The following is a 23,907-nucleotide window of genomic DNA, read 5'->3' on the forward strand; positions in this document are numbered from 1 at the left end:
CAAGAGCTAAGCCATTAAAATTAATTTGATTAATTTTTCATGTTTAAAGATTTTCAGACAGGAGACATCCCTAAGCAAGGACCAGTGATTTGCAGTGTGATCTTCCGTGCGGGACGGTGGCTGCGGGAGTCCCAGCGGCTCTCGGCAAGGACACCAGCATCACTCCTGCCATGTAGCCCTTGTCAGTAAACCCCTCATCACTCTGCTTGGGACAGACCCGCATGCTTTAGAGCCAACATAGTCAGGAGCCTGCAGTTACAAATGATTTATGACTTGTAAGAGGGGGCGAGGGAGCTCTTCATGGTGGCCAGTCTTGGAGATCTAACTTAGACATCGACCTCCAGAGAGGGAGGCAGAGCGATTCCTGCTCTGAATCACTCTCAGGAGGAGTCTGGGCCTCTACTGACTTACAGGAAACCTAAAACTAAGTGTAAAACCAGCCTAAAGCTACCGAATACTCCATTTTATGTCAGATTCTGATAAAAAGTGGCCAAACAGTTGATAGAGTCCTCAAGTTCTACATGAAATATGTTGCAAACATTCTTAAGGCTAATGTGCAATTAATGCTAGGACAACCATGTGCATGAGGAGAGAATCAGTGTCCAAGGCTGCAGGTTGTTGTGGTAAAGGTGGATCCTTCTGCGAATTCTGCTTTCCACAGACTACCATTCCAAGCTGAAAACAGGGTACTTTCAAGATTCCCTCAAGGCTCTTGTACCATGAAGATGTTACATTTCAGATTTAACAGGAGACTACAGCAGGACTGAGTTACTCATGCCCTATAATAAGTCGCTGTTTATATGGACTAAGCAAAGAGGCCTTGAGCTGTCTCTGAAGCTGCTGCTTTTCTTTGTCTTCTGTAGATGGGACACAAAGGTTGAGCCATAGCTTCATCACCAGGGCTTTCAGGTTTTGCCAGGTGTTTCTTTTCTTTCCTGAGGAGTGGGGTGGACCCTGCTGACAAGAAGATCAAGTGCTGGGTGTTAATCTCAGGTGGGTGTATTTAGAAAGGGTTAAAATTTGGAGCTACTAAAATTCTGCAGAGATGCAAACCTGAACTTGACCTAATCATAGAATATTGTTCTGCTGCTGTAATAAAAATTAAATTTTCTTTAATTAATCAGTTAATTTGCTAACATTTTTTTTGTGTTTTGCTCTAAAATGAGTCACATGATTAAACATTTTAAAATGTCTGAAAACAGAAGTTGTAATTGTTGAGTAGATAACAGTTTTTTGCACAAAGCACTAGCAAACTAGCTGCATACTCTCATGGTTTATGTGTTCATGTACAGTATCAAGGTGTACTCATCATTTTGGAAGTATAATTGGACTTAAAAAAACATTTCTAATAGTTTGTCACAAAAACATTTTTCTTCCTCTTCTGTTTTTTTTTTCTGTCTGACCTTTTTATGTGTTTCAGTGACAGCTTGACATTTGAGAGCAAAGTGGTTGTCAGTGATCATTTGAAGGTAACTTGAAAGAGAGCTCACCTCTGTGCAGGCACCACAGGGACTGAATGAAAACACAATCCTCTGGAAAAATGTGACCTGAATCTGCTTTGGGTCTTCCCCTGCTGTTAGGGCTTGGACTACTGAATAATGCAAAGGATGCAAAGTAAGAAACTGGGAAGTATTTTTGTAGATATTCTTTGTTAAACAGTATACCCAGAGGTTCAAAGTTTGCTTTCAGTGGCACTCACGTATACTGAGAATAACAAGCTACAAGAAAGATAAACCTTTTATAAGCAGGCTCAGGCCCAAGAGCCACAAATTCCTCAAAGAACAATGTTTCCTTAAATAACAGATATAGCCAGGTACAGAAATGTCATCTTCCCTGTAATATACCTGATTGAAAATACATCTTTTAACATCATATTATTTTAAAATACAGCTATTTCATACAAAATAGTAACTGTTACTTGTATATTATTTCACTTTTATAGATTTGAGGCTGATGCATAGATTCTGGAATATGATTTCACTTCCTGGTATGTATCACTATAATGATTAAAAACACTAGCATTTAAGTACTGTGTTTCTCTGTCATAATGTGTTTTACAGATTTAGACAGTTGTCTCAGGGCAGAATAACTTCTGCCTTTCTAAACTTGAGCCACAGCTTCTATGTGTATTTCAGTTCCCATGTATGTGAGATACTCAGTCCTTATACAAGTGATCCTTACTCACACACCAAGTCCCACTGACTGCAGCCTGATTCACTCGTGGGGTTGAGAGCCTTTAACGCTGGATCCTCTTCCCTTGGTTCATCCCATTCTTGCTGTTTACCTGTCGGTAGTTTCATATTTCTTCTTGAGGAATCCAACTTCATTAGGAATCTCACTTTGGGATGCCAGACACTATCTTTTGTCCTTTTTGAGAACATGCTGCTACCAAAATAAACCATTGTGCACAGATTCATTGCTTTATGTCATGAAAATGGGCTACTGAAATGAACGAAAATGAATGCGAGCCGCGGTTGAAAGTTGGATAACTCCAGTAATTTTCAAACCACTGAGTTTATTTCAAGAAATTCCTCATGTCATGTATATTACAAAAAGATCTTTGTATGAGTAGATACACATTTGCTATCTTTCCAGCATCTGAATCTACTGCAAATACTTCCATTTTGAAAGTTTTCTTTCCATGCAGATGGAACTTTTCCTTATGCACTTAAATCTCATTTACTTCATGCACATGTGCTGCCTGAGCATCCAAATGTGGTACCATGCTGAGACACTGGAGCAAACAGAACAAGTCCGCTGAAGTTAACCTCACTGGTTTCCCTGCAGTGATGAAGAAAGCTCTTAAATATGATGTTCTCGGTTTGCTTTTATGTAATGGCCTCTGAAGCTGCCTGTTCTGATTTGGTTATAGTGCAGCTGGATCCTATTACTTGGTGTCCTAGTCTGTGAGCGCTGCACCGTTTTGAAACCCAGTGAATCCTGTAACCTCACCCTCATCGCACTAATGGGTTCAGAGCTGCGCAGGGAGAGGTGTCACCACGTGGTGGCCTTAGTGAAGGAGAAGCTGCGCCCTGGTGCGGTGGCTGCACTTGCACCAAGGTTACGTGCTCCTTAGGGATGTTGGTGTTCAGTGGCTCTTTTTGATAGCGCCTGCAGTCTGCTGCCTGTGTTATGAGCAGTAAGAGGACTGCAGCAATTACTCCTTCTTCCAGATTTTTTAAGGGTTGTCAGGAGCCCGCAAGGTACAAGTGAATCCTGCCATCTGTTCCAGCCTCTTTTATAGGTTTCTCATTGCAGGAGTGGGGGTTACCAGTTCTGAGAACAACTTGTCTAACAATGTCTGTGTAAACTGGGCAAGTAGCTGCCTGTTAAAGAGCTTATTTCATTTGCTTTCTGGATTTCATTGTAGCTATTCTCTAGCTTCAGACTAGCATCACACATCTCCTGTCATTATATATCTAAAGGATATATGTCTATCTCTAAGGATTAGAGATACTAATTGCCCCAAGTTATGTTCAGCAACAGGCAAAACTGAGCTCAGGACTTCACAGGTGTGAGGGCAATGTCATGTCATTGACACTGGAGCAGCAGCATGTGTTTATCCATCTCCACTGTCCTGCTTTATCCTTTCGGAAGGATTTGTGTTATTTTCCCTGGTTTACAGAGATGTTCTGGTGACTTATTTGAGAGGGACAACTTTTCTTTTGACATTTCTTTGTTCTTACATTTCTAGGAATTATTTTCCTTGACTCTGATCCTTGTCTGGTTACCACAGTGGGGCTTCAGAATATTGTGAAATTACTGTGAGTTCCTGTTGGATGGTAAGAAGTGGTGGAGTGTGCCCCCCAGTCCCCATCGACCCCAGAAGCGGGATGCAAGGGGGAAGCGAGGAAGAAGAGATTTCCTCCTCCAATTCACCCCAAAACACTACGTTCAGGCACTCTGTGCCGGTGACTCGCAGACCTGGTTCTCTCTTCCCGACCTGCCTGTTCTCGCACACGGTATAAATTGGCCATCTCTGGCACACATAGAGCAAGTGTGTAAGAAAGGTCAGATCTGTAGTAAGAGATACCCCTGTAGGCTGAAGCTGCATCGTGGGCAGCGCTGAATATTTTATCATATTTATTTATTTTATCGTATTTCACGACTGTTGCTGCTCTCTCACAGTAGGTGTCGGGCAGCAGGGAACGTCTGCGATGGCCGATGTTGCCCCTGCGCGTTCCGGGGGCCGCGGGAACGGCTCGCGAGTCCCCGGCCGGGGGCGCCCGCGGCGGGGCCCGAACCCGCGGACCCAGCGGCAGGGGGCGTGACCCCGGCGGCGGAGGGTGTGGCTTCAGCGGTGGGGGCGTGGCCATGACGGAGGGGGCGTGGCCCCGCAGGCGGAAGCGAGACGGCGGAAGAGGCGGGCGCGGCGTCGCGGCTCCGTGCGGGCGGCGCCATGAGCTACGAGCAGCGGTGGGAGCGGGGCCGCGATGGCGACGGCGGGGCCCGGCCCTCCCCGTCCGGCGGCGGGGGCCGCGGCGGGCGCGGCCGCCACCCCAGCCACCTCAAGGGCCGCGAGATCGGGCTGTGGTACGCGCGCAAGCAGGGCCAGAAGAGCAAGGAGAGCGAGCGGCAGCAGGTGCGGGCCGCGCGCGCGGGGCGCCGGGCGCGCGGGGCGGGCGGCGGTAACCGCGCCGCTTCCCCTTGTGTCCGCAGAGAGCCGTGGTGCGCATGGACGAGCGCAGGGAGGAGCAGATCGTGCAGCTGCTGAGCAGCGTCCAGGCCAAAGGCGAGCGGGAGCAGGAGGCCATGTCCTGGTGGTCGGGGGACGAGGAAGGGTGAGCAGCCAGCGCGGCGCCGCGGGGAGCCCGGCCCGAGCCAGGGCGCCGTCCTGCTTGGGCTCTCCGTGGGGAGCGCCCGGGCCTGGCAGCGGGTTGGGCAGTGCCTCCCTAGAGATGCTCTGGGGCCTGGCGTTGCGGAGTGCGTGGTGACAGGTATCTTCGCAGCCCTGCGCTCCCTGTGCCCAACGCCAGGCAGCCTTCGGGTGCAATGTCTGAAAAGCAGGCGGGAGGTTTGCCCTGCACGCCTTCCCCGCCGCCAGCGCCTCTGGGTGCTCTCTGACCCGCTTGTGCCACCCTGTTTGCCTCAGAAACGCTCCAGAGGAGCCTGCAAAAGTGAAGCCAGCTGTGGAAAAACCTCCTGTAAAGCAGAGACCAGTGTTGGAGAAAACATATCTTGATCGAGATGCTGAGTATCTCTTTGAGAAAAATGATCAAGATGCTGGTTTAGATGAGCAGCTTAAAGAAGACTTAAAACAGAAGAAATCCGATCCAAGATACATTGAAATGCAGGTACTTTCTAATGTGTAAAATAGAAAGCTTTTAGCTTTTTTTTTTTTTTTTTTTTTTTTTTTAAGTTAGTATGACTGGAATATGAAATTGCATCCCAGTTTATTTGCTGTGAAGTTGTCACGGTGTTAGTTGTGCTAAAATAATTATTTCTGTAGTTTCTTACACATACCAATTTATAGGGCAGTGATTAAAAAACAGGTTTTTAGTGATAATTTTAGTTATCATTTTATTTAGTTAAGAGCATTAGAAATTGCATATTTAACCTAAGTATAAACATTCTCTGGTAGATTTGTTTTTTTATTATCATTTCTAAATGTAATGAAGTTGAAAGCATTTTTGGAATTAACTTTATTTCTAGTGGGCCTGTGTTTACATGGGTATTAGTAGAACAACTTATGATGTTTTTTTTTTCTTAGCTTAGTCTAGATAAAATCTGTTGTATTAATTTAGTGTTAGAAAGGCGTTTACAGATGCATTTTTTTCTTTTTATCCCAGAGATTCCGAGAGAAACTTCCTTCTTACGGAATGCGAAAGGTAAATATATTTTTATTTTGTAATAATACGTACTTTTGCTGTAAAATGAGAGATTTCTGTATATGTAACTGGACTAAACAGAGTACGCAAGTGTAGAAGAAAGTTTCACGAGGTCTGCAACTATGCAACTATGCTGCCTTTTTTTTTTTTTCCTCCCCGTCTTCTATCTCCCAGAATGTATCTCTAAATTCACTGTTTCAAGATATGTAAAAACGTAACCTGGGATCATACATCTTTATCAATAGAGATGACAATATTCATAGATACAGTTCTGAACATTGGATGCATTTTAAGTTATTTGTAATATAACTTTTCTATTATTTCTTTGAAGTTTTAGGAGAGAAAACTGAGTAATTGTCTTTTATATGCCATGAAAATTCCTTTTAAGTTCTCATCGCTGTAGAGAATATTTATAAGTGTTTTCTTTCTGTTTGGAAACAGGAACTTGTAAACCTGATAAACAATAATCGGGTCACTGTGATTAGTGGCGAGACGGGTTGTGGAAAGACCACCCAAGTTACCCAGTTCATCTTGGATGATTACATTGAGCGAGGGGTAGGGTCTACGTGCAGGATCGTGTGTACTCAGCCCAGGAGGATCAGCGCCATCTCCGTAAGTGCTGTTTTAACAGACTGAACCACTTCATTGCTTATGGGTTTGTGTGTTTGTTTATTTATTTATTATTTGGGGCGGGGGAGGCTGTTTTGGTGGATTGTTTGGTTGATTTGTTTGTTGCTCATCCTTTTTGGGGGAGGAGACTGAAAAAAATGCTAACTTAAAATCATTGAATTAAAATACATTATTATTATTCTTAATGTGGCCTAAATTTCCTGGGAAACTCTTTGGACTGCTGGATTACGTACAATCTGCTAGATTACTTAAATTGAGAAGAGCTGAAAGAATTCAAATGATTACGTAGAACCTGCACATCTCCAAGTGACTGAGCACTCAGTCTACTCGTACTAAATGCTTAAGACCCATGCTCAGCCAGAAGTGGACAGCAAAGATGGCCTTTTGTGTGTTAATTTTCAGTGTCATTATAATTTCTTCAAGGAATAGTTTTGTTAACACTAATCCAGCATTTTTTATATTAAGTTTTGATGCTTGATAGAATACTGGCACAGTGACTTTTCTGTGAAATTGTCACATCAGTGATTTCAGTGGATTTGGACAGTGCAGATGCAGATAAAGGCAAATACAAATGTTTCGGACTCTTTAGAAACGTATGTTAACAAGCATGGAAGAATTCAGGTGTTAAGTGCACAGCAGTTATTCCTTTTGAAGGAATTCTAATACTTAACCATACTCATTTATTTCCCATGGGAAGAAGCTTGCCTTAATGAAAGGTTCATTCTAGGAGTATTTATTGTTAGTTTTTAATTGGTTGTGTTATTCTGCAATAGAGTGCAGACTGCAAACCCGTTCTTGGGATCAGCTGGACAATGCCACTGTAAATGGAAGAGAGAAACTAGTCTTTAATGGATTGGGTTTGTTTGTTTGTTCTCTTGTTGATTATGTAGAGTCTTTGTTCAGGGTATTTCCTATTAGTGAGTAGCTAAGTCATAGATCATCTGTCCACATATATATGTGTGTGTATATATAAAGATATATGTGTATATTTTCAATGCATTGGTTTGATTTTAAGGTGGCCGAGAGAGTTGCTGCTGAAAGGGCAGAAGCATGTGGTAATGGCAAAAGTACAGGATACCAAATCCGTCTGCAGAGGTGAGAAATGCTTTTGTAGCAGTTTTTGTATCTGCATATAAACTAGTAGCTATTGTTAATCAGTGTGAATATTTGAAATTAATTCCTAACATACAGAAGTGCTTTCTTTCAGATGTTTTTTTTTTTTCCAAAAGGCATTCGTGGGAGTAGCTGGGGTAGGGAAAAAGTCTTTAAAACTCAGCAAAAGTTTCTGTGGTGGTTGTATTTTATGCAGTAGCTCATTTGATGTTGATTAACTGTTGCAAGTTCCCCAGTCCCAAGCCAGTTCTGAACTCTGCACCTTATAGCCTTGGTTGACACCAAGTTGTATATTGTTAAAGTTCTTTATCTAGCTGTTTTAAAAGGCTGTGCTGTCAGCAGAGAAAAAACTGATGTCTTCATTATTTTAAAAGAAAAATTAAAACGCTGAAAGAGAAAACGCTATAAGCTACATCTCTGGGAACAGTTAAACTTGCTTATTGAATGGTTTCATTGAAGTCAGGTAATAGGCACAGTGCTGCTGTAGAGCAAAAACTGTTACTTCAGGAGTCACCTGCAATTTAAAAAACAAAACTGAAATGTTACCAATAAACAACAAAAATCTCAATTATTATTGAGAACAACTTCTCCCAGCTTAGTTCTTTCAACAGCCTTTTAATTTGAAGCACTAAGTTACAGAAACTCATATATTCTTTTGATTGTTTAATCAAGAACGTTAAATTTTTGTATGCTTACCTACAGCTGTCCTCTGTTTATGGAACTTAAATAGCTGCAGCAATTTGAAGTGAACAGAAAAGTGTGCAGATGATGAGGAATAATGTCTGGGCAGTTCTGTTGGTTACAAGTCAGTCATTTGCCATCAGCAGTAACTCCTTGTTCCACCAACTGAAATCTAAGCGAGCAAGTTAGAGAATAAAGCTGAGTGAGGCATGATGTTTATAATGACTATTGCATTTTGATTTTTAAGCTTTTAAAGTACTTTGTAAAGAGAAAATTCAAGAATTCTTAATGTATCTTTTCCAGTCGGTTACCAAGGAAACAAGGTTCCATTTTATACTGTACCACAGGAATTGTCCTACAGTGGCTCCAATCAGATAAGTAAGTCTCCCTATTTATCAAATGATTTGGCTAATAAGCTGTTTCTACTGTTTACCACTTTTTTTTTTTTTTTTTTTAAGGGAAACAGTTGTTTAATTTTTTGCTCCTCTATTTTAGGCACTTGTCCAGTGTTAGTCATGTAGTCCTTGATGAAATTCATGAAAGAAATCTTCAATCAGATGTTTTAATGAGCATTATTAAAGACCTCTTGAATATTCGTATGGACCTCAAAGTAATACTTATGAGTGCTACTCTAAACGCTGAGAAGTTTTCAGAGTATTTTGGTAGGTGAAATACATGCTGGTGTCGTTCCCCCTTGCTTATTTTGGGATTGTACAGTATTATGCAGTTTTAGGTTTGACTTTTGAGATTGATTCCATTTTTTTAAGTAGTTGCTGTTTGGAGGTTTTTATTGTCTTAATTTTATCTCAGCATGAATGCGTGTTGTTTCTGTGTTTGCCATCAAACGTATTGTGAAACATTATCATCCAAATAGTTTCATATTAAATGTCTTCTCATATTTACTGTATTTTGTATGAGTGGATAAGTGAAGCTTTTTAAAACTTCGTTCCACTGGTTTTATCTTGAACCTGGAACCAGATGAACACAGTGGAAAAACATACTGCTAGATGCCTATACGTTTTTATGGTTAGTCATGTTATTTGAATGTTAACTTGGCATCTTTACGAGAGTATAAGTGTAGTGCTTTTTTTGTTGTTATTTGTTTGTTTTCTTTTTTTCCTACTGCTCTTCCAGAAAATACTATTATTTCAGTACATTGTTTTATTTTTTGTTTAAAAACTGAGTTACACTTTCTCAATAGATAACTGTCCAATGATTCACATACCTGGGTTCACGTTCCCTGTGGTGGAGTATCTTCTGGAAGATGTAATTGAAAAGTTGAGGTAGGTATGTTGTTGGCCTGTGAGTGAACACCAGTGCGTAGATAGTGTTTTGTTCAGTTTTGCTTAGTATATGTTATCAAAGCTCATCTTGGCATAACTATCCAGGAAAGTTAGTTTTGTTCTTCAGAAGAAAACTAAAGTTTATAGCAGTCATTTCAGAAAACCTTTCAGGGCAGATGGACTGAGCTTTACTGGAATAAAGAAAAATGAGATGTTACTTTTTATCACCTTCGAAATCTTGGCTTGAGGAGAAAAAAAATCATAAAAACAGAAAAACAGTTCTTATGTTCAGTATCTATACTTTTTCAGGCTGCTAAATGAAGATTCTCCTTTTTTTTTTCTTTTTTTTTTAACCTGTTTTTGTGTTCATTAGAGATGACACCTGTTTTTATAAATAGCTTTTTTTGTTGTTGTTACAGTTATTTTTTGTTATTTAACTTTAAAGATATACTCCAGAAAGCACAGACCGTCGGCCACGGTGGAAGAAAGGCTTCATGCAAGGACATGTAAGCAGGCCAGAAAAAGAAGAAAAAGAGGAAGTCTATAAAGAACGATGGCCAGACTATATAAGGCAGCTACGGGGCAGGTTGTTCTTAAGTTACTGTTTCATAATTTTTTGTGGGAGTACACAACTGAAAAACATAAGTCAGTACTGTATTTGTAACAGTGTTTTTATTAGTGGCTATTATGGGAAACGATAATAGTGTAACTGCCAATGGGGTTGGATAATAAGCACTGAAGTTGCTATATGGTCATCTCAGAAAACTTTTTATATGTGGAAATTGGAAGGGAACTTGTAGCTTCCAGTCGTTTGCCATTGATGCTGGTATTGCCCATTGCAATCTCATGTAATGTTGGGCTGCTTGAGCTTTGGTCCTTAATCCATTTTCAGGTTCTCCTCTTTTTTTTCAGTCTTTTCCTCTGTTGCAATAGAACTCACTGTATTTTTTTTAGTCTACAATCAACATAATACAAAATGCACTAGTATTCTGAGAAAAGACTTTAAAAAATATATATTTTACTATTGCTTTAGATCACGACAAGTCATGTTTTGAGCACCTAATAGGAATGTTTCCACTTGAGATATTAGATTTGATTGCTGGGTTTACCTTTTCTGCTGTATCTCTGTCCTATCCTGTGCCTCATTCCTCTGTTTGTACTTCAGTTATTTTCCTGACAGATATTTTAAACCAGTTGGCCATTCTTTCCACATTATTAGGTCTCTTGAAAGTGGAAGACTCAGTAGAAGAGAGATCTCTCACTGAGAGTTCTCAGGAGGTAAATAGAAGGGTAAACTCAAGTTGTATAGTTACAGGTAGTCCATGAGGAAGAGAGACATCATATAGATGCTCCAAATGCATTTCAGTCAGAACATGAAAATTCTTAAACCTGCTAATTTAAACAGATCATAATTGCAATAAACTGTATTTAAAAAAAAAAAAAGTATATTGAATGTATTGAAGATATTCAACAGTAGTGGGCCACTTAGTTTGTAATCGCATTAGCCTTAGAATACAGACATGAATGTGTGACTTGGTTAATAAGTGATCAGTATGCATGTTTCTGATGCCTGTAGGTATTCAGCAAGTACTATAGATGCCTTGGAAATGATGGATGATGACAAAGTTGACCTTGACCTTATAGCAGCACTTATCAGGCATATTGTTCTGGAAGAAGAGGTACGTTTCTGTCTAATATCAATATGTTTCTGTGATGCTACTGAATTGTGGTCAGTGGCTATTGGGAATGTCAGAGCTGATAAAGTTCTTTTGTCTTATTTTATAGAGTTATATAAAAGAATTGCTTCTATGTGTGTGTGTGTGTGTGTGTGTGTGTGTGGATAAACATACATAACAGGAGTGGATAAAAGGAGTGTTGCTGTTATACCCTTTTTTTACTTCCTGTTCAGAAATCGTGTGTTTTGTTCTCTTTTTAACTACAACTCAAGTTGTTTGATAATGTGGCAATGTTTAAAACACTAGGAGAAAATTAAAAGGAAATTTTTATTAAGTTCAGATAGCTTTCATTGTATGTTGCTAACTTTTATGGAAAAAAGGCCTTCAAACTGTGTTTGAGATTTGAGTCAAATGATATCTCAAATACCATTTCATCTTAGACACATACATCACACTATAGCCAATTATTTTTTGCATAGCCTTATAAGTTATTGAACATGCTTTTCCTCTGTTTCCCCTCTCTTTTCCTCATATAGGATGGTGCAATTCTAGTGTTTCTCCCTGGCTGGGACAACATTAGCACTTTGCACGATCTCTTGATGTCACAAGTCATGTTTAAGTCAGGTAAAGACAAAACTTTACATTGGAACTTTAGCAGTAGCACTAATGGCAAACTCTAATTTTTGCATATGTTAGCTGGTGTTGCGCTGTGGGTTTTTTTTTTTTTTTTTTTTTTTTTTTTTTTCCCCCACCCACCCACCGTTTCGCCCCTTATCTTTCCTCTTTTCCATTTCAAGATAATTATTGTAAGTTCAGCATTTTTTTTGGTCTGATAAAATGTTTTCCTGAATGTAGGATTCAACAACTTGGAAATTAATTTCAACCTGTATTCTGTTCCTTTTGTTCTTTCTTATTTCTGGATGGACTTCATTCCACATAGAAAATCTTACTGTGTATTCCGTTCCTCTTTTCTTCATTTCTCAAGCACTTCTACCTATTGCTTTGCTGATAGTTCTTTCAAATCACATTTATTTCTAAAACTTTGTTAATAGAATACTTAAAACATCCTATACATTTTCAGTTTCTCCTGTTTGCATAGCTCATGTGTTCAGCTAGTTTATCTTAACTATGCCATTGTCTGTTGCTCAGATACAGTCTTGAGGCCCATGGTATGTACCCCCAATGTCCATGTGTTGCAAGGTGTAGGTAGAGATGATGGTAGGTTATAGTTGAGTTATATGGTTATATAGATTATTTAGATATATATCTCACCTGTAATTTCCAGCACAGCCTCTCTCCATTAGTGTACAGAAAGGAACATGCGCACTTTGCCTGGAAGAAGATGAATGCTTGTCACAGGAAATTTAACATTGATATATTGAACATTACTGACAAAAATCCAGAAATATCTATATCACAGAATCCCAGAATGGTTGAGGCTGCAAGGGACCTCTAGAGACCATGTAGTCCAACCCCCTGCTCCAGCAGGGACACCCAGAGCATGGGGCACACACAGGGTGGCATCCGGGAGGGTTTGGAGCTCTCCAAAGAAGGAGACTCCACAGCCTCTCTGGGCAGCCTGTTCAGGGCTCTGACACCCTCATAGTAAAGTTATTCTTCCTCACATGGAGATGGAATTGCTTGGGTTTCAACTTGTACCCAGTACCCCTTGTCCTGTCACTGGCCATCACGGAGAAGAGTTTGGGCGCATCCTTCCTGCATTCTCTCCTCAGGTGCTTGCACATGTTGATCAGATCCCTCAATCTTCTCCAGGCTAACCAGGCCCAGCTGGCTTAGTCTTTCCTGATACAATAGATGCTCCAGTCCCTTAATCATCCTGGTTCTACACCAGACCCTCTCTAGAAGCTCCACATCCCTCTGGTACTGGCTTGTACCCTCTTGTGCTTGGGGGAGCCCACAACCGTGCACACAAAAACAGATCTGACCGAAAATAATTTGGACTGAAAAAACAGGACACTTCATACTTTATCCTATATACTTAGCTTTACTGGATAGTTAAAAGTTTCGGTACTTACATCATATCTTTTAATATGTTTTCATTTTCAGATAGGTTTATTATCATACCTTTGCATTCATTGATGCCAACTGTTAACCAGACTCAGGTATGTTTTCTATTTATTCTTTCATAATAAAGCAACTTTACACAACAATCCCTCCAAAAACAAATACTGAGCATGGTTTTGGTTCTAGCAAACATGTGTAAATGGACGATTGATGATTACAGGTTTTTAAGAAGACCCCACCAGGAGTAAGGAAAATTGTGATTGCTACCAACATTGCAGAGACTAGGTAAGTAGATATATAGCCTTAAAAAAGCTATACTCTTAACAAAATAAACAGAAGCAGTAATTACAGTAGAAACTTGTTTCTAAAATATTTGTACCATTTGTTTTGTAACAGTTTATCTTGATAGATATTTATGGACTAAACTGGAATTTTCCTTAAATAATTGTTTATAACAATTAAAGCATGAATCATTAAAATGACTTGAATTTGCTTAATTTGAGCTACCTATTCTCTTTGCAGATTTCTTAACACTGTGTTGTGGCTTCTGCAAGATCTAGGAGAATAGATCAAGCTCTCTTTTGAAATGTTTAGTAAAATAATTTGTAATGAAATTCTCAACCAAGAATTGTTACTGTTGGTTTACAATTTGAGAGGGTGTAAAGAGATGTTGAACCTCTTCAAAATCTTGAGTTAAGCTTGTAAAGATGGGAGTTGCATCTTTTTTGTCTCTCTTTTCAAACAGCATTACAATAGATGATGTGGTGTTCGTTATAGATGGTGGAAAAATAAAGGAAACTCACTTTGATACACAGAACAACATTAGCACAATGGCAGCAGAGTGGGTTAGTAAAGCTAATGCCAAGCAGAGGAAAGGTCGAGCAGGAAGGTAAGTGTAACAAAGTGAGTTAGAAAGCTTTTGTTCTGCTAAGCTTCTGTCACCCTTGGAGCAGGGAACTTTGTTTTGGTAACCACATTAGAGCATGGCAAAGATATTACTTTATTTTCACTTACTAAGAAACAGGGGCTGGCGTGATCGTCTCTTGCCTTTATTGAAAGAACAGTTTCACCATTCTCCTAGAGGACTGACTGACCTTGCTCTGCATGTGAATTAGGAAGTTTCCCTCCTCATTGCAGAAGAATAGCAGTTGTGCATGTCTTGGTGTTTTTCTGCTTTTTTTTTTTTTCTTTGTATTAATGGTCTTTGCCTTCATACTTTGTGAGGACACAATATATTAAAGCAAAAACTGCTTGTGAATTTATATTGCTGTGTATCAAATTAGTTGAGATTTGTCTCTCCTCAACCTACTTCATGGTATATTCTTTTGAAAGTTCCTCACAGACTTTACTGTTGTTCTCTAATCTTTTCATTGCTCCTCTTGAGCAGGTAAAAGGGAGTTTCTGTTGTTCAGTGTCTTTTTTTTTTTTGGTATTCTGATCTGTATTTCAAAAGACTGAAATGGTTTTACAATTGAATGCATTTTAGGTTTAATGCCGTGAGATGTTTTGGAAGTCTGTTTATTTTTTTAGCAGTCATAATGTCACAATTTCGTAGTAAAAATACGTTTTTAAAATGTGTCTGTATTGCAGGGTTCAGCCAGGTCATTGCTACCATCTGTATAATGGACTGCGTGCTAGCCTTCTGGATGACTATCAGTTACCCGAGATCTTGAGGACACCTTTGGAAGAACTATGTTTGCAAATCAAGGTAAATATGTGAATCTTCAAACATATGTGCTATGTACTTTTACAGTGGAATAAGAGAGAAACTTAATAAAACTCTGAGGCTGGGGTTGTGTTCAAGTCAGACTTCTGATATACCCACAGCTCTGTAGCTTTGTCTTATAATTGTATTGACATTTACAAAATGCATACGTGCATGTGGATACTAAGTCTAAGGCAAAAAAAGTTTGTGTCCAATATATACAAAAGCTGGAACTATAATTAAGAGCTATTAAGAAGCTATAAGAACTTACTATAAGAGCTATAAGAATGCAAATTTTTATGTGCTCATTTTCTCCAGAAACCTTGTTCTTTCTGAAAAAAGAGTTTCAGTGGGAATACTAGTGTGTCATGAGACACGACATCTTCAAAAAATTTTACAAAAGGGTAATGTTAAAACTTAAATGAGTTTTCTTTTTGACAGTCTGTATTCAATTCCTTGTCAAAATGAAGTCAAAGCTACCACTTAAAAGCAATGGAGTTCGTGACTTAACTGTTAATGTCATATATGCATAAATGTTGAGTGAAGAATAGATCCTTATATGTAAAACTTCTCCATTAATACACTCTTATTTTTGCCCTTATTCCTTAAATAGTGAATTTCTAACTTAAGCGGTGGATTATTCACTTTTTTTTTCTTTTGTATTATTATTATTATTACTGATGCCCATCTTTCTCTAATTGTAGTGGTTTGTTTTTTTTCTTCCCCCCACCTTTCCTGCCCTGCCAACCAGATTCTAAAGCTTGGTGGAATTGCTTATTTTCTGAGCAAACTAATGGATCCGCCATCTCGTGATGCTGTAATGTTGGCCATAAACCATCTAATGGAGCTGGTAAAGTATTATTTAATGTGCAGTTTCTTGCAAGGAAACTTTTGATTCAGAGCCATATTTCTAAATTACTTCTTATCAGGGACGATGCTGGCTGTGCAGGTCTAGATGTTTGAATCTACTTATTGTCTTGCTGGCCCATTACATAGTAAGGTTGTGCAGTGTTCTGTCCTCTTGTTTGGATGGAGAAAATAATTTTCATTTATAATAAATGAAGTTTTATGGGTTGCATAAAGTAGTTCGTGAGGAAATTTCTATGTTGCACAAAATACATACCTGCTCTTCAGATTCCATATACTTAACTCTTTGCTTCTGTAGCATCTCGCTCGTGGTTCTGTCACTATCTTTCTGCCCCAGATGGGTTAGGTAAGAGCTTGAGATGCCTGTGTGAGATGCAGAGGCAGGTTAGGAGGGTGATCCTGTGTGTCAGTATCCATGTGAAGTGCCAGGGATGAGCAGGAGTGAGGCTCAGGAAATAAGCTAGAAAAGCCCCTTTGTAGCACAGGTCACAGAAGGCTGCGTGTTTTTTGTGTGACGAGGACTGAGGGTTTATGGACACATTTGTGCTGTTGATTCTTTTCCTCTTGGGGTGGTAGGCGGGGAGGGGAGATTACCTGAACAAATCAGTTGTTTTAATTCACTGCTAGTGTGTGACAGGGCTCTATGGTAGCAAAGAGCAGAGTAAATAAGAACAAAAGTGACATTGAGGGGAACTAAGAGTCTAAATATAAGCTTGACGGGGAGAACAGGTCACTAAAGTGTGTGTGTGTTGTGGGGGTGTGTGTGTGTGTGTGTGTTTTAAAGCCTTCATCCAGAAAGACTCTGATCCCAGTAAGCTGCTTTAAACACAATTATTGATGTTTTCGCATTCCTGAAAACAGCAGTATTACGTTTTTTCTCTAGATGTATCAACTGCTATTTCAGGGAAATCCTCATTTTGTTTATTTGTTTGTGACAGAATGCTTTGGACAGACAAGAAGAGCTGACTCCACTTGGTGTCCATCTAGCACGATTACCAGTTGAACCACATATTGGCAAAATGATCCTGTTTGGAGCTTTGTTTTGTTGCCTGGATCCAGTACTTACAATTGCAGCTAGCCTCAGCTTCAAAGACCCTTTTGTCATTCCCCTGGTAAAGTTACTAAGAGAATAAAACATAGGATTTTAAGCATCTCAAAAGTAGATATTAGGACTTACGAAGGATATTAGAGCTTATTAAAATACTGTGCTTTAAAAGCTCTCTAGTCTTATTTTCACATTAATTATATTTGTGAGTAAAAGATCGTCTCGATGTACTGTGAGGCATTGCCTTTGCCTACAGAGTGACTTTTTCATGTATGTTACATGTGAAGTACAGATATATCACATATCCGTTATGGTGCGTGTGTATATATGTATATTTGTGTGTATTTATGTACTTAGCAAAAGTGAACTGGAAGAAGGAAAAGCTTGTCAGTCATAAGTATTTTATAGGTTCTAATTGTTCTAGGGCAAAGAGAAAGTAGCAGATGCAAGAAGAAAGGAACTGTCAAAGAACACTAAAAGTGATCATCTAACTGTGGTGAATGCTTTCACGGTAGGTTTATTTTATTTTATATTTTTCTCTCCTACAAAACTTTGTAAAGTTTTGTAAAGCAATGTGCTTTATTTTAAGGAAAAGTCTGATGTTTGCTGAGAATTATTTCTCCTTGACTTCTACAAGAACACATTAAAACACAAGAACATTAATTTTCATGCTTTTATTGTTAAGGAATCTTATCTGCAGACTCAGTAGCCTAATTTAATTTCTTCTGGACAGATATACAGAAGAGCAGGAAAATGTAGCTTAGTAGTTCAAGATGGATGTTCTCAAAATGAATGCTTGATGAGCTGAACGTAATCAAGCTTCTTCCTGACAATTTTTTATTTGCCCTTCAAAAATCACTAAGTAACTTTTGTCCTGGCCTCTACAGGAGACCAAAGCTTACTACAGAAGTCTTGGGGACTTACCTGTATGTGGGGCTAAGAGGAGGAAGAAATAACATTGCTACCCAGGACTACTAATAGTACATTTTTGATTTTTTTTTATTTTTTATTTTTTTTTAATATTTAGGGATGAATTATAGCTAAGTTTTCCAGAACTTCATTTGTTACTAAGTCAGCTATGTAAAAAGATCAGAGACTTTCTCTTTTCTACAGAAGAGTATAACCATATTGCTAATGGATGTCCAGTTTTTGCACTGCTTTTTGTTATTGATTTGTATTTGTTCACTCCTGAACTCTTTTTGAACTGAATTTTCTTTGTTTTAATTTTTAGGGCTGGGAAGAGACTCGACGTCGTGGTTTCAGAACTGAGAAGGACTATTGCTGGGAGTATTTCCTGTCTTCAAATACACTCCAGGTAACACTTCAATGGCTTTGAAAAAGGGTTGTCTCGGGGCAGGACAGGGAAGGCACTCGGGGCAGGCACTCTGTAATTCTGGGACATTATTTTTTTCATAGATGCTGCACAACATGAAAGGACAGTTTGCTGAGCATCTCCTTGCGGCTGGATTTGTGAATAGCAGAGACCCCAAGGACCCCAAATCTAATACCAACTCAGGTGAAGAGTTGGAGGAGATGGAAAATTTCCTGTAGTTGAAATCTGTTCACAAAACTGCATTATTTACTTTGCTGTCCTCTACAGATAATGAGAAGTTACTTAAAGCAGTCATCTGTGCTGGTTTATATCCAAAAGTTGCAAAGATCCGGCCAAGCTTTAGCAAAAGGAGAAAAATGTAAGCAATTGGTACACTCTTGTTTTGTGTTTGAGGTGTTTTCCACATTAGGTAGTTTGGCAGGGCAAAGCAACAGCTTGAATGAACAAATGAAGTTCTTTGTGCAGCTGGGTCGTGGCATTAAGTTACTTCATTTGTGAATGATAGACCAGAACATGGGATTGTTGACTTCCACTTGCTGAAACTGCAGCACAGTGTTACAAATATTAACAGCATGACTGGTAAGGGGTTCTTGCTATAACCCTCGAGCTACAGGAGCACATGAAATGCTCTCTGTTCTTATTGTTTGACAAGATAGAGCCCAGCATCTCTGGTTGCTGATTATAACTTGTTAACATCAACAGAACATATGTAGATCTATGAACAAAATATCAGCCTACTCGCCAGAATATAGCTATCCTAATCCATGACCTGATGTAGGTGTGATGGAATGAGGGATTGAATGTTTGGATCATCCTTCTGGGTGTGCCATGTGGAAATAACTTGCTCTGAGCAATTGCTGTTCATGTAATTAAACTCAAGTGAATTTTTCTATGAAAAGAGTAAAAACAGCTAGTCAAAATCATACTTTGTGTGAAATTTAGATCAGTTTAAACTAGGTAATTTATAGCTGGCAGCTCCTAGCCAGCTGATGGTTTATTTTAAATTGACCTCTCAGCTTGAATCACTTGAGTTCCTCTAACATTCTGTTTGCAAGCCTGATGCTAAGTGCTCTATTGCAGACTTTGCCACATGGTGGAGCTCGGTGTAAACAAGCTGCCCAGGAAGGTTCAGTTATATGTTCCATTAAGCAAGAGATTTACTATTCAAATCACTTTGCTAGAGTAAGTGTTCAGAACAGACTGAGTCTTTTGGAGACTACTGTTCTTCTATTTGCAAAATCCTCCTGCATGCAAAAGGCAGAGCTCTGTAACCCACGGCTTGAAGAGTTGCAGCCCTGAAATAGGGAAGGGAGGAAGAAAAGCTATTTCATATTGTGCTCAAGCTCAAGGAATAAAGAGATGTAAGCATTATTATATTGAGAAGCAAATGTGCTTGGTAAATACAGGGGCTTGAAGGGGGTGTATTTAACAAAGAATTCACTCCTCTCAAATGGAGAGAGATGGTAGTCTTAAATTCATGTTGCCTTTGTGGGAAAGAGATGAAAACATCTTTGTCCTTTTATTTTGAGAATTTAGAACATTGTGGTTGTAATAGGGATTTTTTTTAAGTTAGGACATAATTGGATAAGTTTACAATATTTTATTTCAATCTCAAAAACTATTTTTCTTCTTTTAAGGGTGAAAGTTTGCACCAAGACAGATGGAACAGTCAATATTCATCCGAAATCTGTTAATGTAGAAGAAACGGAGTTCCATTATAACTGGCTCGTGTATCATTTGAAGATGAGGACTAGCAGTGTATGTGAATGTTCATATTTCTGTTTATTCTTTACTAAGCCTGCATGTAGGTGCCTCTTACTGTGGGCCGGGCACTGAAACCTTCTGGTTTGGGGTCACTCCTTTTGCATGAAATGAGATTCTACTCTCTGATGGTGGCCTTGTTATTCCACAAACAACTGATATGCTGACCTGTGTTAGATGTTGGCATCTTTGTAAAACCAAAGATGAAATACCTGCTTCTGGCAAAGATGGATATAAGCTTTTGGTTCCATTTATCCAGTCTGAAACTTCTGAATATATGGAAAAAGTTAGTGGGACTTTTTCTTATTGCTAACAGAATAATTGGGTTGATTTCTTGTTTAATCAAATACTGTTTTTATGTTAACTTTTTCAACTGAATCATTTCAGGCCTGTTCTGTAAAATGATGAATGATTCTGAAAAATGATCTACGGGAGCTTTATTTTGTGCTGTGTTTACTAAGGGTCATGGGACAATTTTGTCTTTGCAGATTTACTTATATGACTGTACAGAGGTTTCTCCATACTGCCTCTTGTTCTTTGGAGGAGATATATCCATTCAGAAGGATAAAGATCAGGATACCATTGCTGTGGATGAATGGATTGTTTTCCAGTCTCCTGCAAGAATAGCAAACTTAGTTAAGGTGACTATGTTTAATAAGAACAACATATATGGAAGACTTGCTGTGAAACCGGGGCTTCTTAGGGGATTTTTGTATGTGATATTACTGTGTACATACTGATACATTGCTGTAGGAAGTTAACAGTCACTCTAAATGTATTCCCAGTAAATAGTTCCAACACATGTTGGGTTTACATTTATATAACATATATGAATATTTCCATTTAAACAGTATAGGGCTTTCTCACAAGATGGCTCTGGGAAGGAAGGCTGAATTTGTCCATTTCAGTAAATGTTGCTATTTAAGCACCATTAAGGAGACTGTGTTAGCTGCAGAGTGTATGTAACTGGACACAGTTATGTGGAGAGTCAAATTCAGTTGCTGGCAAAATATGGGTCCAATAGAGTTCTATTTTTGGTCATGGGCAATTTATTTTTAAGCTACAGAACACAAGGTAATTTCTGAAGGCTTGTAGATGAATGCGAATTAACGAGTGGTAACAGAAATAGTATTTTGAGCAGTCTATGACTTGACGAACTAGGCAGAAGTGAACAGTAATGTACTTGTGTGCTTGTGTCTTCATAGAGCATCCAGTGCCATAGCCGTGCGCCTCCGTAAGGCGCCGGGAACCGTAGGGAGGGGAAGTTCTTGTTTAGCCCATGCAACCTGTGCTGAAGTCCCTGGTTCCCAAAGGAGGCTGCCAAAATATGAAACTTTTGTAGAAGAGTCATAGGGTTGATCTGAAGGAACTATAAAACTGTCTTGCTGTGAGGGATTGGATAAGCTGGACGTGGGTAGGTTTCCATAATAAAAGCTAGAGGATTATTTGGTCAGTCTGTTAGCACCCACATGCATGTGGAAGCAGAAGGTTAGGGATCTTCAGTCTGGATTTATTAAGTTCCAGTGGAAAGAGGACCTAAATAGAGCTTGTTTAATGTTAGATATCACACTTCCTATTTCTACCTTATATATCTTACCTTATAATCCTGGAGCAGTCAGCTAGAGGATGTGCATGCTATTACAGCCCATAACACACAGAGATGGTCATCTGCAACACGAGGTGCAACTGCTGGGTTTTGAGAAGCAGCTTGTGATCTTGCAGTGAACACTGGTGAAATGAGCTGACATTAGAATAGCAAGTAGGGGACAAAGATTTGGAAAAGGGTGTGTGCAATGGATTTAACTTACTAAAATAACCTTGTTGTATTTAGTTTCCTAAATGTGTGTTTTTCTTTCCCACCAAATTATTGTTTGCAGAATTTAAGGCAAGAGCTTGATGGTCTTCTACAAGAAAAGATAGAAAACCCACACCCTGTGGACTGGAATGATGTTAAATCCAGGGATACAGCGGTGCTGACAGCTATTATAGACTTGATCACAACACAGGAAAATGAAAGTGCCAAAAACTATGCTCCTCGATTTCAGAATGAACGTTACAGTTGATGCAGTTTCATTTGTGCTCATAAAACCAAGTTACTCACCTTTTTTATTTTCTTTGTCTGTTTTGTTTTGTTTTATAGCATTTGTTTAGCTAGAGGAAAAGCTTTAGGGAAGCATACTGAAGAGCAGTTATTTCAAAATAGTTGGTAATATCTGTATATGCATGGTATACTGTGTTTACTGTAGCTTTTAAATAAGAGAAAAATCCAATGCTAGCAGTGATAGTTGGTGTATGTTGTTGTCCTGCAAAGCTAAACTACTGTTTAAATAGGCTGCAGTGTTCTTGTTATTGGTAGAAACATCTCCAAAGGCTTTTTTTTTTTTTAATTGGGATGGAGGGAGTGTAGTTATACCTACTCTGTATGTATATGAATGTGTATGTATATATATATATATATATTCCAGCAGTGCTGCAGTTTCCTCACCAACATTTCCACAGAAGGTAATCATAATTTAATTATAAGCTAAACTTGAAAACAACTGTAGTCAAACGGGGAAAGAAGTGTTGTACGGTGGGGAGGGAATCCTCAGAACTATCCTTGCCTTTCTTTAGTTCCGTTCATCTTCCTTTGCCTTCCGTGACCAAGGGGCTCAGGCATTGACTGAGACAGTGGATGTTCAGATAGACGTCACGGAGGGGAGCAAGCTTGGGAGGTTTCTTAGTATTCTGATTTTTCTTTTTTAAAGCAGTACCTATATGGGTTATGTAGTACGACATTAAAGGCTTTTCTTTAAAGTGGTATTTTACATGTTCATAGTTGCTAATGTCCCCCTGCTCTGTGCGTGGCCGGGTGCAGAACGTGTGTGTTGAGATTGAGGGTGCCACAGAGGGAGGAGACGTGCTGTGCCCGGCCTCGTGGAGCAGGTGTTTAACGAGAGAGGGGCTTAATTAGTGGCCTAATGAGCCTCCTTGTTAATGCAGCTGTGGCTGCAGGTGCAGCCGGTCACAGCCCTGTGTGAGGAGCAGAGCTGCTGCCCCTCAGTGCAGGCTGCGGAGCCGCCGCCGCTTCCAGAGCCTTCCCACGTTGCAGTCCCCTCCGGAGCCTCGCGCCGCTCCCCGCGCGGCAGACGGCGCCAGGGCCTCGTCGGGACCCGGTAAGGAGCGCCCGGCGCGGCCGCGCTCGTGTGCCCGGGGCGGCCGCGCTCGTGTGTTGGGGTGGCCGTGCGCGAGGGGCCCCGCGGGGCCTCGGGCAGGAGAGGCCGTGGGAGGCCGGGAGCGGCGCTGCCGAGGCCGCGGGCGGCTCCGGCCGTGCGGGAGGCCCCGGCCCAGGGCTGCACCGCGGCGCTGCCCTGCGTGCGCTGGGCAGGGCCCGTTACCCTGCGGGGCGGCTGCCTCCGCCAGAGCACCGGGCTGGAGCGGGACCGCGGCGCTGGCATTGCCTGGGGTCCGGCACGCGGATGGGCTCCTGGCGCCGCTTTCCTAGGGCATCGCCTGGGGTCCTGCACGCGGATGGGCTCCTGGCGCCGCTTTCCCAGCACAGAGCAGCTCTCCCTGCAGTGAAATGGCAGGGCCGGCTCCCTGCAGGCTCCCCTGCCCTGCGGGTATCCGGCGTGGCAGGGCCACGGGCGCCTCGTGGCTCCGGCTGCGACCGCGGTCAGCAGTGACTCTGTGTGTGACTGGGGCAGGCCAGGCCAAGGTCACTCGTCCATGGTGCCGTGGATCACGTTTCTGCACGTGACGGCGTGTGCTGGAAATGCAGCTGGGTGCTGGCACAGGTGTGAGTGACGGGGGGACCAAACCCCGTTGTGTGGGGGTGGAAGAGCTGGATTGGGGCTGGGGCCACTGGTGCAAGTGTCACCCCTAGGCTGATTTGCTACTCAGAGCTGAGTCTGAGATGTGGGCAAGAGCAGAGCCAACTGCAGCGAACCTGAGGGGCCGCAAGGCTTAACTGTGCGGGGA

The 23,907-nt window shown here is 40.6% G+C and overlaps 1 protein-coding gene across 1 annotated transcript; it reads left to right on the plus strand.

Annotated features, from left to right (window-relative positions):
* The first annotated feature begins 4,367 nt into the window (after positions 1-4,367).
* Positions 4,368-22,238, plus strand: DHX36 (DEAH-box helicase 36). The gene is made up of 25 exons (XM_088530487.1): positions 4,368-4,582; positions 4,660-4,781; positions 5,093-5,294; positions 5,790-5,828; positions 6,270-6,440; positions 7,474-7,553; positions 8,556-8,630; positions 8,748-8,914; positions 9,454-9,535; positions 9,981-10,121; positions 11,112-11,214; positions 11,748-11,835; positions 13,279-13,334; positions 13,457-13,521; positions 13,982-14,125; positions 14,827-14,944; positions 15,693-15,791; positions 16,747-16,920; positions 17,278-17,364; positions 18,085-18,168; positions 18,270-18,369; positions 18,454-18,544; positions 19,824-19,944; positions 20,436-20,588; positions 21,825-22,238. The coding sequence occupies exons 1-25, from the start codon at positions 4,400-4,402 to the stop codon at positions 22,008-22,010; spliced, it is 2,931 nt and encodes a 976-aa protein (XP_088386613.1). The 5' UTR covers positions 4,368-4,399; the 3' UTR covers positions 22,011-22,238.
* Positions 22,239-23,907: the final 1,669 nt, after the last annotated feature.

This window comes from Tinamus guttatus, unplaced genomic scaffold (assembly GCF_059628265.1).
Source record: "Tinamus guttatus ecotype Peru unplaced genomic scaffold, ASM5962826v1 Tinamus_guttatus_pri_ptg000376l, whole genome shotgun sequence".
In the NCBI taxonomy this organism is placed as follows: domain Eukaryota; kingdom Metazoa; phylum Chordata; class Aves; order Tinamiformes; family Tinamidae; genus Tinamus; species Tinamus guttatus.

Bases quoted from the DNA above. Each gene is read 5' to 3' on its own strand.
- DHX36 (XM_088530487.1), top strand. From the start codon at position 4,400: ATGAGCTACGAGCAGCGGTGGGAGCGGGGCCGCGATGGCGACGGCGGG. The intron at 5,829-6,269 runs GTAAATATATTT...GTTTGGAAACAG, and splicing joins CTTCTTACGGAATGCGAAAG to GAACTTGTAAACCTGATAAA. The intron at 18,370-18,453 runs GTGAAGAGTTGG...TGTCCTCTACAG, and splicing joins CAAATCTAATACCAACTCAG to ATAATGAGAAGTTACTTAAA.